At 44.0% G+C, this 15,139-nt stretch overlaps 1 protein-coding gene across 1 annotated transcript in view; it reads right to left on the reverse strand.

Moving 5' to 3' along the window:
• Window positions 1-4,424: 4,424 nt before the first annotated feature.
• CFAP99 (cilia and flagella associated protein 99) overlaps window positions 4,425-15,139 on the reverse strand; it is a 30,695-nt gene continuing 19,980 nt past the window's right edge. The window contains exons 14-16 of the mRNA XM_054983738.1: window positions 12,922-13,127; window positions 8,737-8,908; window positions 4,425-4,825 (exon numbers count right to left, since the gene is read on the reverse strand). Of these exons, the coding sequence (XP_054839713.1) occupies window positions 4,667-4,825; window positions 8,737-8,908; window positions 12,922-13,127 (537 nt within the window). The 3' untranslated portion in view covers window positions 4,425-4,666. The remainder of the gene's footprint in view (window positions 4,826-8,736; window positions 8,909-12,921; window positions 13,128-15,139) is intronic.

Here is a 15,139-nt window from a genome sequence, read left to right on the forward strand (position 1 = left end):
CACCCATACAATGGATATCTACAAAACTAAAAATTCAGAAAACAGTTCCTAGCTAATGTACAATCTTTAGCCTTCTTCCTGCTTGCTATTCTTGACTTGTCAAAAGGTGACCACAGCTTGCTTGTCTGGGGACCCATATTTCTTGGGATTCTTAGGGGCAAGGAGTTCCTTTTTTGGACTAATAAAAAATAGCGTGTTCTTGCAGAATTCCCATCAAAGGAGGTATTGATCAATACTTTCTTCTACTCCACACAATTTTGATATCATATACAGAATATCATATGGTGTGCAAAACAGAAGGAAGAGGTGAGGTGTCAGGCTGGTGAAACTCTTCTTTGATTGGAACTGGGTTGACAAATTATGATGTGTATGTGTTGATCCTACTCCTCCCTCCCGAGGCTGCTGTGCTGAACCTCCAAGAGAACTGATACTTGTATACTGATACTTGAAGCCAGCTGGGTGACCTTACATCAGTCACAGCTTGTAGGAGCTCTCTCAGCCCCACCCACCTCACAGGGTGATTGTCATGAGGATAACAACATACTTTGTAAACCAGTCTGAGTGGGTGTTAAGTGAGGAAAGTTGGAATAGAAGTTCAAGGGCTGGGTTATCTTTACTGGTTCCAGGAGAGCTTGGAGAGTGAAGGTTTTGTGAAGGAACAGCCTGGACGACTAGTGTCTCATAAAAGGGGAGAGAGGGGACTCCAATATAATCTGAGGGTGCATGGGGGGATATTCCAGAACACACTGAGCACATGGCAGGACAGTCAAATATACTGTGAAACATGCTGAGGCCGAAGTGCATCTGCCCTAAAACAATGGCTTGATGGTTGTCTCTAGAGGTGGGGCAATAGGACTGGGAAAGCTTGATTGTGTCTTCCTGAGAGGAACTAAAGGTGTAAAAGGGTTATTGATGACTTCTGGTGGCTGGATGGGTGAGGCTTATCAGTCCCTGAGTGACTCAGGTGGGGAAATGGGATCAGGAATGATTGGGAGGGTGGATGACAAGATTAACTCGAGCTTCTAGAGACGCTTTTATTCAGTTGTCCACATCTCTGGGCTGGAGGCTGGAGCTAGTCTGACCTCATACATTCCAGTAGTTTTCCTTCTTAGCCAGGCAGCCTGCTTGAGCTTAAAGCACATGAGGAGAGGGATTTACAATATTCAATATTAATAAAGCCTTATTAATAACATGAGGGCAGGTCTGACCACTAACAATCCCAGAAAGATACCATGGTCCAAAATCGTCAACCGGAATACACTGTCAGTTGCATTATCAGATCAGGAACTGGGCTACAAGAAATTTAGGGTGTATAAGGGGTATAACAGGTGCCAGCGCTGGCAATCAGCATGAGACTTGGTGGGGGGCTTACCTGTGACATCACTTCAGGTTGCACAGGGAGTGACAGCATGTCACGAGACTCCATTCTCCCCGCCTCATTTCCCCCCTTATTTTTCTCTCACTGCCCAGTGGGAAGGGCCCACTGGGGGTGAGGGATTCTCCCTCCAGCAAGAACCTGGCAACCTAAAGTGTAAAATTTTTGCATGGCTCAGAGCAGCATTGGGTAAAAGATTCAAATTGCCAACATCGTGTGTTATGGCATCACTTCTGGGGAAAACCTGGAATTGATGTCATAATCTTCTACAAATTTTTGGTGCTATATGACAATATACACATAGTGGGTATTAAACCTGGTGAAATTGGAAAAATCAACAGGATATGGTCATCCCTGGATATAAATGCTATAGATCAGAAAGGTGTTGAAATGGTTTTGCTCTCTATAGACATTTCCACACAGTTTATCTGCCCTGGGATCAATGTTGGGAAGCATGGGGTTTCCTAACGTCTTCACAGCATCATGGTGCATTCATCTACCTTCCATGGTTTCCTTAGATTTTTTCAACCTTTCTTAAATTTGCTTTGCTGTAATGGTTTGGGGGAAATTGCAATAAAACTGAGAGGGCTGAAATTTTCCAACACATGTAACAGCCATTTTCCTTGACACTGTCCCTGTTTTCCCCAATACTGTCCCTCTAGCAGCTGTTTTCTCCCTCCTGCCAGAGGATGGCTTTTTTATTTAATTGGCACTAGAGTACTCTATAGTTATACTGTTAGAACACTGTGTAACAGGTTCTCTGAATTCCTGGCTTTCTCTTGTAAAAGATACAAAGGGCAAAGGCATCTACTGGTGCAGTGGAAGAAGCTAGGGTCTTTTAATAATAATAAAAGCTTTGAATTTAGAGAAACCGTAACCTCTATTGTTATACTGTTATATTGATATGATATCCTGGTGCTGATTTAAGAAACTGCTAAAGTCCTGAGACTGCTTGGGTGGGGGTGGGGGCTGCTGCGGGGAGAGTGGGGCAGGGAAACTAAGAAACCGTCCCTGTGGAAGCCCTGTTGCCAGTGTGCTAGCAGCTGCACCAGCAAAGGGGGACACCACACAAGCCTTTCCCCATGCAGAAACAACCTGTATCAAACAGTACATAAGCTAGAAAACATGGGTGAGGATACCAGGCCCTAGAAGTCACATAAAAGTGGTAGGGAAGTGAAGAGGGAAATGGCAGGGTGACTAATGCAAAAAAAAAAGTGATAACGGGCAACTTCAGCTACGCTCACGTTGACCAGGTGAATGGACGGTATAAAGCTAGAAACAAGGCTTCTGGGCATCATAAATGGCTATGTATTGGAACAGCTGCCGATGGACCAATTAGAACCCTTGGGTTCTAAACTTCTGAACTGAGCCTGAAGCATATGTAGATGTTGCACCATTTGGGAACAACAACCACAGTGCATCCAATGTTCAAAACAATCACACTTGATGTCAAGGGCAATATTTGGGTCCAACAGCATCTCAAAGTCCCAACCAAGGGTCAAAACACACAAGATGCACGGGTGAGTGTCGGATCCTGCAAGGATCCCTGGGAATTGTAGTTAAAAACCCCCAGCTGCTCAATGTGATTCTCAGCTAGGAAGAATCGCAACTGGAGGGACTTTCACACACTCAAAAATCCTCAGAGCTTGAGATGGGGGTGAAAGGGTGGGGGAATGACGTTACAAGAGGCAGGAAAAAAGCTGAGGTGTTTTGCGAGAGAGAAACCCAGTCCCTCCCTTTCTTCTCCCAGCAGGGTCCTGTTACATCCCCCCACCCCCGGTCTGTGCTGAAGGAAAACCAGACTATTGGATTTTTGAAAGAATCAAATCTCTCCAGTCTCTCTTTGAAAGAGAATCTCTCGAGTGGCTGTTCTTTGCAAGAAAATCCACTTTGCTCAGTTTTCCTCCAGTTGCTGGGGGGGGGGGGATAAGACTACCATTCCCAGGAAAGCTTGCGGGACCAATCAAGTGCTCTTCATGTGAAATTCATCTTGTGCGTTTCCACTCTAAATTTCCAGGGTATGAGCTTTTGAGAGTCAAAGTTCCCTTCAGTTACAATTAGAAGTGGAAATATATAGAGTTTTATCTAGCCAAAAGGTGGGAGAAGTATTTAATACTGTAATTACCTTGTGGAAAAGAGCAAGAGTCCAGTAGCACCTATAAGACTAACAAAATTACTGATAGGGTATGAACTTTAGACAGCCGCCACTCATTTCTTCAGATACCCATATTGTAATTATCTTGACCGAGCTGGGGTCTGAAAAGTAGAAAATTAGCATCTGTACTGAGAAGAATCTGATACCCTCGGGGGGGAGGGGTGTCCATTGTTCCAGATCTGCAAATAAATACAATTTCAGCAATCTTGTGTTGTAATTTTCCTTTGAAGTTTCTCTCCTTGAGAACAGCTATTCTTAGATCAACAATGGAATGTCCTGCAAGATTAAAACGTTCTGCTGGTGTTCTACAACAACAGAACACCACTGGTAGTCACATAAAGTTCCTGGGTCAAACCAGTTCAGTGCAACTGAACTGCAATTCATGTCAGGTAATGATATTCCCCTCTCACAGGCATTGGCAAACCTTTTCTTGCCCACAGGCAGCCCTCCCCAACCTTAAGCAACTCCTCACTCACATGAATGTACTTCTCAACATGGGCACAAACTCTATTTTTATAAAGAAATAGGGCTGCATTATAACAATTATTCAGGAAGACATTTCAATAGAACAGAACTGTGGGCTATATTACTAATATGTAATACAGATCTGCTGCTGTATGTTTTTGTCTTGTTCTCACTGCATTGTATTTCTAGTTACATAATACCATTTTTGCATTGTTTAACACATCCTGATCCTATTACTTTATTAGATGTCTCCTTATCCTACTGATTGTACTGATTTACATTATGTAATCTGAAGAAACTGGAAGAAATATAAAGAAATCTAGACATTCCTTCAATGAAAAATAATTGAGGTGGTGAAGTGCTTATGGAAAACCCTTTTGGAAAATAACATGTATGTCAACAGTCATACGTTCCTCATTTTTATTTGAAATGTTACATACTATTACCATACAAAAATTAAAGTTAGCTTAATGGTTCTGATAAGTTAATAAAGTGTGAAATGGTGTGAAATACAATCAGCAGTCAATTATTTTAGTACAATGGTATATTTGATTTTTAAACCTACCTTCTAGTATTTATAGAAACAACTCCAGAAATGGAGTTGAAAGGCTGATACTATATTATGCCATGTCATGTAAACAGAAATATTTTGGGGAACAGTTTTGTCTGTCTTAAGAACGTACTATACAAGCACCGGTCCCAGTTATCTCAGCCTCACGTGCAATCCTTTTTTGAGCTACTTCCCGTGACATAAAATCTTGCTGAAGCATCTTAGACTGTCGTTGCCGACTTTCTTCCATCTTCTTCCAGTAATCTTCTTGCAGACATTTCTGTAAAAGCGGAACACAGGCCATCCTAGTACTAATTTAAAACATTCAGTAAAATATTGTGACAGTCTCAGAGACCGTAAAGAGCCATTCCAGCTACGAAACAGAAAAATAGTTGAAGAATCTCACTGGGAAAAAAATAATTTCCTGATTTCATATCAGTGTTCATTGAGCACCTCAGCTGCCCAAAGTAATCAGGAATGGATTTTCCTCCCATAGCAGCTCTGTTATAGATAGATTCAAAGGATTTTAAAATAAAACATGTTTATCGTGTTTATTTTGTGGGAGGAGGGGGAGATCCCTCAACTATCAGCCATTGATATACACCACAGGTTTGTGCCTGACGTTGGTCATGAGGTTGTCACCACTGCACACTGAGTGAGAGGTACACATGCTGCGACCAGATGTCTGATGTGAAGTGCACAATTCTCCCAGCAGCGCAAGACAGATGTGCCTGCACATAGTCCTTGACAGTTCTTTAGAGGGAGGGTACCATGGTCCTGCTCAGTCTGGTGCAAGCAGGGGCCTTGTACCAAGGACAGACTTCTTGGAGCAGCCCACAGAAGTTGCTATCTTTGACCATGGAAAAGAGGCCCCCGTCTATGGCAATCCTCTTGGCAATGTGCTGAGTGACACACTTCTATGCCTTTTGGATCCTCTCTCTTGGCACACTAGAGCCACGCCCACCAAGCATCTCAATCAGAGATGCTTGCCGTTCATTCCCTCCAGGAGACATGGGGGTGGGGGGAGCACCAGAGGTGCTGGTGGCTGTGTGGTGCCAGCCTCTCCCCTCCCAAAGAAGCACTGGCTGGTGGTGCTTCTTCAAATGGTTCTCTTGTTCACTGAAAGACTAGTAACAAAGCCCGTTATGTGGAAAAATACAACGGGCTCTAGAAAGGGGAGGGCAGGCAGGGGCATTGCCTCCTCCTCCATGACTGATCCCGGCCAGGTGAAGGTGGGGGGGAGGCATACATTGCCACCTGCTCCCCTCCTGATCCAATCCAGGTGAAGGGGGGGGCAGGCATTGCAACCTGCTGCACGCCAGACTCTGGCAGGGCAAAAGGGGCAGGCATTACCATCTTCACTCCTGATCCTGGGCAGGTGAAGGGAGGGAGGACATTGCCGCCTGCTCTGCGCCTGATCCCAGCCAGGTGAAGAGGAGTTGGAATTGCCTTCTGCTCCATGCCTGATCCCGGCCAAGTGAAGGGGGGGGCATTGCCAGCTGCTCCATGCCTGATCCCAACCAGCTGAAGTGGGACAGGCACTGCAACCTGTCCCAGGCATGAATCAAGCAACTCCCTTGAATTCAGTCCCAGACTACAGGTCAGCCTATACAAACACACCACTTCTGAAGTGCCTGTCCTGGCCCCAAGACAGCCAGAGCGAAGGTGGGCAGCATCTCAGTTAAATATGTCACTACAGGAAGCCTATTTATCCATTTTACTAGAACACACTGGAACCCTTCTTAATTCTCCCTACACAAGCCTATTAAAAGGAAAACTCTGTTGCTAAAGGCTAGAAAATTTTGCTTGTTTGTAATAAGACCTACAACTAGCCTATGTTAAAAAGTCATTTGAAAAGTTCACCCCCTGACTACCTAACAGAAGTACGTGCAAAAATTCCACTAGTGGCAATTTAGCCATTTCTGCTCTAGATTAAAATACTTAAATACATACTTCAAATGTCCACATCCCACATAACCAAATGCCTTCTTGTTGTTTACTAAGAATAAATGAATTTATATTGACGAATCTTGTTAAAATCAAACATTAAAAACCTTTATTAATATATTGTGAACTAATGCTGTTCAATCAAAATCAGATTTTAAATGTCAGTTGGAGAGAGAAGTTGTTAGGTGCCATAGGCATGGGTCTGTGATGCAGCCTCCAGCCCTCTTCTCAGCTCATACAGGGGAAGAAAGGAAGCTGTCTCGCCATTGTTGGTATAACTGTCCTCTGTTCTCCACTCGTGTCGAGAGGGGGGTTACGAAACACAAATTCTTTTCCTAGTAGAATTGGACTTTTGCTCTTCTCCACCCCCTGTCTAGCTACTTCAGCGGCCTGAAACACCTTATAGACCTTGTTTTTTAATAATACTAGTACATTAGTGTAAATCTGAAGGATCTATTCAGGCATCAAGATAAATTGGTCTACAATGCAGTTCACTGCACAAATCCTGGTTATCCTATTATACATAAACATAGTAAATGTGAGGACTCAAGCGAGTCTGTGGTTTGCTTCCATTCCCACCTGAATGCAGACTGCCTGCATGCCATTCCAAATCCCCTTGCATTGTCCAGCTGTTGACAAACTGCCACTGTTTGCTGTCTGCTAGTTATTGGTCAGCTACAATAAATGGGTGAGGAGTGGATGGAGAAGCCTAGGGCAAGCCAAGTCTCTTCAGAGATCTTTGGGCCACTTTCTCAGCTAACCTGCTCATTTGCTCCCTTCACCTTCCTTAGTCTAGTTGCTTCACTGCATTTTCTAAATAGTAACTTATACCATGAAATGCCTTAGCCCCTTTCATTCTTGATGTTGTGCCACATTTCCTACACTAGTTTTCTCCCAGAGATAAAATTAAAACTTGTGAAGAAACAAGTTATCATGGCTGGATGGGACAAAAATGTGATTACATGAGATTGTTAGTCCTGCTGCCTTTTATAGTTTCCTACTGGGAGAAGCTGAAGCCACCTTAGTCTTGTTTAGTGAATCATCACTAGCATGGGAAGTTGGCCATGGAGGAAAGTACAGAGAGGGCATGTCCTGAGATACCTCCATTGATAGCAGGATGGGTAAAGTTTGTCTGCTGATCTGCAAGTAGGTGGTTGAGAAGAGTAGTGCGACTGAAAAAAGTGGGACCTCTGAATTTGGATATAATGGGAAACCATATCTAATACTAACCACAGTTAACAAGCCAGGTACAAACTACATTTTAGAACTGTTTTTTAACCTCCTCCAACAAACCACAATCTACTTGGTTGGTTAGTGTTCGGGATGCCTGGACTCCAGAGCAGCAGCACCGGACCCCCACACCAGCGAGGCGGTGGAGACGCGCCCAGAGCAACCCTTCTCCCCCAACACAGACCTGCCCTGGCTGATGCTCCCAAACCCCCACTAGCCCCAGGCCTGGGACCTGAGCTGAGTGAAGTCCCTTCTCCCAGAGAAAACGCATCCAGGGAGGAGGAGGCAGGCATGGCAACAGGGGCGGCTAGCTTGGCCGCAGAACATCTGGGGCTGGTAGAGGCAACCTTACTGCATCCTCTGACACAGGTGGGGCCTGGTAGCCCCAAGCTGAAGGCGATGCAGCTGGGAGTCCCCAGGCCAATCGGAGAGCCCAACCCTTGCCTCCCCAGAACTAGCTGGGAGGTGAGGGAGCGAGCAGCAGCAGGCTCTGAAAGGGCTGGGCGGGGCTGAGGACTACGCCCAACAGCCAGCAACAGGAGCAGGCTAGAGTTGCAGGCTCCTAGCCAATCAGCTGATCCCAGCCACCGTGGCCAGTGGAGGATGGGTAGATAAAGGGGTGGGGGTTGGCTGCAGGAGAGAGGGGGGGTTGGAGGGCACGGCCCATAAAACAGAGGCAGTTCTAACAAGCTGGGAAGAAATTGAGTGTGACTGGGAGAGCTGATGGTCACAACCCAGGGGTGAGAGGAGGAATTAAACTGCTCCCTCCCTCCCTCTCTGGGCACCCAGCAGGACAGCAGAAGGATGGCCAGAGGGCACCAACATTGGAGGGATGCACAGTTGGAATTAGGGCATCTCAATAAAGCAGAGTTTAATTAAACCATAGTTGGTCTTGCTGTCAGAATTCACCCTAGGGAGTCAATCCAACACAGAACTGAAACACTGAAATGAATGGGTTTAAGCATGATTAATTTTATACTGGACTGTGACCTAAAACAGAAATTATCTTCTTACTTTCTTTGACTTCTTTGACCTTTCATTGTACTCCATGCATGCATTCTTAAAGTTCTGAGTTTGCATTTTACGTTCCACAGATTTTTCAGCAATCTTTTTCTCTAGATCTAAAACTCGTTCATCTTTCAGAAAGCCTTCACTAAACTGAGGTTTAATTTTCTTTCCCTCCTGTCTGTAATGAAAAGAGGAAAAAATAACACATTAATTCAGAGGGAAATGTCCAAAAGCACTGAAATAGAAATTGTTATAATTTAGGCAGTAAAGAGCCCGACTAAGCCAGTGTTAAGAACTTTAAATTCTACTGATTTTTAAGCAAACAATGTATTTATTCAAGTAAGTACATTGTGCATTATTTCTGGTAATGAATATATTCAACAGGACGAAACAGCACATCGTGCGTTTTCATCTGATCCCTCCAGCGTATGTAGCATGGGATGGAACTCCCACAGGCCTCCTTGGAAACCTTTCCTCTCTCCCCTCTTTTCCAGCTACTTCTTGAAATAATATTGAATGCCCAATACAACATATACATGGGTTGGAAGCAGCTGTATTGAGAAGGGCTGGCCTAAACTAGCAAGCATCCTTATGGGCCCCTGTGCTTTTCTCTCCTCCAGTAGGTGGGTCATTTCTCAGCTTCAAAGGGGCAGTGCCTTGTGCAGAGCCATGAACCTACTGACACAAGCCAAAAGGTGAGAGCACAAGGGCTCTTGGCTTGTGGCTTCATAGCTGGGGCCCAACTGCTATACTAAATGACGACAAGCCCCCCCACACACACACACCTTGCAAAAAACTGGAGCTGGAGCTGGTGGGTGGCGCTGCCGCAAGTGCTCCAGATAGGGCTGACTGGCCTTCACCTGCTGAAATAGAGCTGGAGGGTAGAGGTGATTCTGAACCAGCTTTTAGCTGTACGTCCTGGCATGCCTGCACCTCGTTTTCCTGCTGGTCAGCTCCTGTAAGCTCTGGGCTGGCTACGCAGGGCCCCTCCTCCTCTGAAGAGTCCTCACTGTTGCTGAGCCCCACCGGTCTCATTACACTACATAGGTCTCCCCTTAAAGTCGGACTTGGAGACTCCAGCTGGTGCAGAACACTGCAGCTCCATTACTCTCAGGAACTAGGCAGGTGCATATCAGTTCCATTCTGCAGTCACTTCACTGGCTTGCCATCAGTTACCGGCTCAATTCAAGGCCATGACTATCAAATTCAAAGTCCTTCATGGCCTTGCCCTCTCATATTTGTGCAACTGCCTCTCCTACAATCCACAATGGCAGCTTCTCTCATCTGTCCAGGGCCTTCTGCAGATACCATCCTGCAGTTGGGCAAAATCAACAGCTTTCTTTGTGGTAGACCCACCTTATGGAATGACCTGAGAGGTCAGAAAAGCTTCCACTCCCCTCACTTTCTGCAAACTATGCAAAACTGAATCATTCAGAAGGGCTTTCTGCCCAGATTACAGAGCTGTGTTGTAAGAAATAGCTGAGAGATGCCTTGGTAGGACGGGGACTATACGCTAAGCTATTGGGTACTGTCTGATGATGCAGAAATGCACCTACTAGTGAGTTTCAACGTTGCTAAAAATCCCATGTAAATTAGCTATAGTTGTTTCTGAAAGATTTCATCTCTGTGTCAGCTTTATGCTTGTTTTCAAATTTTTTCTTCTATCTGTTTCATGGAGTGTCCTAACTGTTGTTCATTATTGTACTTTTCTCTGTGGTTATTGCTTGTATTGTATTTCAGTTGCACTCTGGATCTCAATGAGAAAAGTGGACTAATAATAACAACAACAATTATGATAATGATAATAGTAGTAACGATGATGATATGCAGATCAAGTGCCTCTGCACCACTTCAGGACTGTGGATGCAGGCCACTTGTACTCTTAGAACGAGCAATCTGTGATTGCTGTGAACATGGCCCAGGGGAAGACTCAACCAGTTGGATCTGTGTGGGGGAGATGCTAGAGACTCCCACAGCAGGTAATAGCCACTGCATCATAGCATGCATGTACGCAGGCCAAGTCCTACAGAGATCCCCTCCTAGGTGGTTGTGAGAATTTAATGGAAGAGGGGAGAATGATGTTGTAAGCTGTTGGGGTTTCTGTTTTGGAGGAAAGGGGGGTATAAATATCTAATAACAACAAGGTTATCTACAATTTATATAGCACAATCAACATGCGGAATGCTTCACAGAGCAACAACAGGTTCCTCCCCCCTAGAAGTTTACAATCTGAAATTTGCAGTGGAAGAACATGCATTATTTCAGTTACCTGTACCTACACTTAGAAGGGGATGAAGACGAAGAGACTGGATGAGAGTTCTGTGGTGGTTATGGTTCACCCAAGTGTCCAGATGCCATGGATGTTCCTGGAACTACTTTTTAAGATTCTTTGTCTTTTGAAACTAAAATATGGGCAGCATTGTTTCCCATCACATTATCTGTTTTCATGTGTAACAAAAGCCTAGAGAAATTTCATTAGCTTTTTTTGTTCTAACCTCATCGATCTGCTTAAATTGTACCTCGTTCTTCCTCCAAGGGAATTAATTTACATGTGCTTCCCCCAATATTTTCCACACATCTATGTGAGCCAGGTTAGGCTGAGAGGCAGTAGTGACTTTTTCCAACTAACAAATAGTGTGGTTGGAATCCACAAACCACCAAACCAAGAACTGAGTATCTTCCTCAAAAAAGATTAACGATGGCTCAGGGAAGCAAGAATGAGTAACAATGGGAGACTTCATCTCTTGGATTCAGTGCAGAAAATCTGAAATATGAGTAACAAAATCAGGATGTGACTGTATAACTTTCAACTTGCTTCGTTCTGCTCCACTTTTTAAAGATCTGCTGATTTTATCTTTATGATTTTAACTGTTATTTATTGTGTTTTAAATTGTGATTTTTATGATGTTTTGAACTGCCCTGTGCCCGCCTGAAGGGAGGGTGGGATATAAATCCAATAAAAAAATAAAATACTCACACAGTACCAACTAAAGCTTCATAGTAATTCCTTTCGATAGTCATTAATTCTGTCGCACATTTTGACTTGAATGATATTTATACATTATTTTGGTCAGCAATATGTCCATGGCACTGACACATTGACATATACTCAGGGCTTTTTTCCAGCTGGTACGCAGTGGAAAGGAGTTCCAGCACCTCTTGAAAATGGTCACATGGCTGGTGGCCCCACCTCCTGATCTCCAGACAGGGGGGAGTTTAGATTGCCCTCCGTGCCAGCAGTGCGGAAGGCAATCTAAACTCCCCTCTGTCTGGAGATCAGGGGGCAGGGCCACCAGCCATGTGACCATTTTTGCTAAGGGCGATTTAAACTTTAAAAAACTCCCCCCCTTGTTCCAGCTGACCCAAAGTGACGTCATTGTGCGGTCCTGAGTTCCACCACTGAGTCCCACCACCTCTTTTCCCAGAAAAAAAAGCCCTGCATATACCACAATCCAGATCTCTGGCACTTGCATCTCAGAGTTATACACTGCATCTGGCATGAACAAGAGAATATTTCCTAATTTTCAGATGGAAGAGAACTCCACCAGAGACATCAGAACCGGCTGCAGAAGACCTGATCTGCAGTGTGGCTGACCCACGTTTATTGGTGCTGAGAGCTCTGGAATGGCACAGTGAACATTTCTCTGGATCATAGCTTGATAGTGGACCTGCATAAAGTGAAAATGAAGAGCACTGCTTTTGGTGGCACCACTTCTTGTTTTCCTGTTATAGAAAACAAACGATGAGACCCAGTGCGGCACAGTATTTAAAGTGTCTGACTAACATTAAGGATTTGGCTGACAGCCACCAGGCACAAGGGTATCATTGAGTGTATGCATGAGACCTATGTATGTCATAAATAACTTTATATAAATCAAGCTGCCTTGTCTGGCATTCTGTGTTTATGTTTTAACTTTTTACTAGTTATTTGGGAGGCATTTGATGATAATGTTGCTTACTTAGTAGGTGGGTAGAGGACTAAATTTTAAGAACCTCTGATCTAAAGAGATGGAGAGGAATCTACCTGCAAAGCAAACAGGAATCAAACTAGGATGTCCTCCCCCTGCTGTCTAAATTAAATACTGGGTTAATTTAGTGCAGTCCTGCCTACAGAGCAAGTGGGATGAGTAACCTGACCTAACAAATGAATAAATAATGTAAAATCACAAATTTACAGTGCTTCAAACTAACTTCAGTGCAGCTGTTCTTCCAAATGCTTCTCTGAACATGGAGATCTGTTCCAGTTTGTCCAAAAGAAGCTGTTCCTTATTGCGTTTTTCATGTATTATTAAATCTCTTTTCTCATCTTCTGCCTTTTTCTGTGCTTCCTTCAGCAAGGCTAAGCGTTCCTGCAGTTCCACTACTGACATTTCACCAAAAACACCATGGCCAGCTGTCTATAGAGAACATAGAGAAGTAAATGATGAACAATTATACCATACAAATTGATGGCATCTTTGCCATCAGTAAGAAGCAAAATTAGAGTTTCAAACTGGAATGTGGGGCTGCTGTAGGTGCAGAAATGGTGTTTGCTAGCAACTGCTGTTCTTGTGTTTGTGCGTGTGTGCCATTAAGTTGTTTCTAACTTATGATGACCTTATGAATTAACTACCTCCAAAACATCCTATCATTAACCGCCTTGCTCAGATTTTGCAAAATGGAGGCTGTGGCTTTCTTTGAGTCAAGCCATCTCATTTTGGATCTTTCTAAAGGATTTAGATTTAGAAGATCTAAATACTTTTCTAAAGGATTTATATTTAGAAAATCTAAAGAACTTCATCCTTGAAAACAGTAGCCATGAGAAGGCTAGGTGATCTAATGTCAGGGAAATTTTATAGTCCAGGCATTGTGTGTGTGATGGTGGAGACATGTTCCTGTTTGTGATAGTAGTATGTGACAGAACTCCTTATGGTTAAAAAATATAACAACATTAGGAAAGAATTAGAGAAAATAAAAATGTGAATGAACACAGCCTAGGAGAAAAAAATGCAGGAAGGAACTAAGCACCAGTGAAAAGAAGTACCCAAATGTCTCAATGATTGTACTGTAAGGGCGGCAGCTGTCTCAGAAGTATTCCAGGTGGAGAGGGATTTTCTGTACCTATGAAGAAGAAACCTTCCTGGTAAGTTATAATATTCTATTGTCTGTCAGTGGAAGAGGAGCACACTCCTTCCAAAAGTTTTATCAGCAGACACTGAAGTGCTCAGTTTATAATGGTGTACAAACACTGTGTGGAAGGCTGCCCTACCAATTTCTTTCAGGTGTTCCTTGGATGCTGAATAGGACTGGCACCATCTCCTCCAGTACAATGCCTTGATGATCTTGACAGGGCAGAGAGCATGTAGCATCGTAGCCAAGAGAGATACGTGCCTTGATCCATCTTGCAAGTCGTTGATTTAGAGAGCAAATGGATGAAAGAGTTCCCTGTTTGGGGGAACTCTTCTGTCCATCTGATGTCAATCCATAGGGCTCTATAGATATCAGGCTCATGTTGTTTCTTCTCCCTGGAAGGTTTGGGATGAGGGTAAAAGGATGGCTGTACTAGCTCCTCTGGGTGATGAAAAAGGGAGTTCATTTTTGAAATGGAAAAAAAAAGGTGTTGTCCTCTTAGAACTACACTATCCTCAAAAATGTGCAGCATTTCTTCCTCACTGATAGTTCAAACACACACCTAGCAAATGCGATGGCCACTAGAAAGGACACACTGAGGACAAGTTGCACAGAGTCATAATATAGATGGGTTCAAAGGATACTTTAGTTGGAGTATTGATATCAACTAAGGGCCAAGCTACAAGTGACGAATGACACTTGAACGGCAAGTGAACAGGCTCACGTGTATTCCTGTTCACTTGCGCTGCACTTGCACTTCACTAGATCATTACGTGATCAAGTGGAGCGCCAGTGAACAGGGAGGAATACACGTGAGTCTGTTCACTTGCCGTTCAAGTGTCATTCGTCACGTGTAGCTTGGCTCTGTGATGAGGAAATCCCTTTGTGGAATCACTTCCCTGGTTGTTTTGAGCATCTTCGTGCGGGATTTGCACTTGCAGACAAACCCTGTTCAGATGCTGGAGATGAAGAATCTCCCTCCAATATCCATTGTTTGGGGGAAGGAAGAATTAAAACAAATCTAGAATGCATGCCAGAGAACACTTTGCAGAACAGCACTTGCTCTAAGATGGCCTGGCTCATCAGAGGGTGCTTGTCAAGCAAACGTTATCTCTGCGACAGAATGGTTCTGTCACAAGGAGCTCTACACAAAGGATGCTGTGGGGTGTGGGAACCACACACACCTTTTTGCATGACACAATGGATTGGGGAGGGGAATGAGGTAGGGGCTTGCTTCATATTTTATCAATAATATATGATATTCTTAGCAAGAACGTCATTGTCATCAAGAATAGATGGC

The sequence above is a fragment of the Eublepharis macularius genome, chromosome 6, assembly GCF_028583425.1.
Source record: "Eublepharis macularius isolate TG4126 chromosome 6, MPM_Emac_v1.0, whole genome shotgun sequence".
In the NCBI taxonomy this organism is placed as follows: domain Eukaryota; kingdom Metazoa; phylum Chordata; class Lepidosauria; order Squamata; family Eublepharidae; genus Eublepharis; species Eublepharis macularius.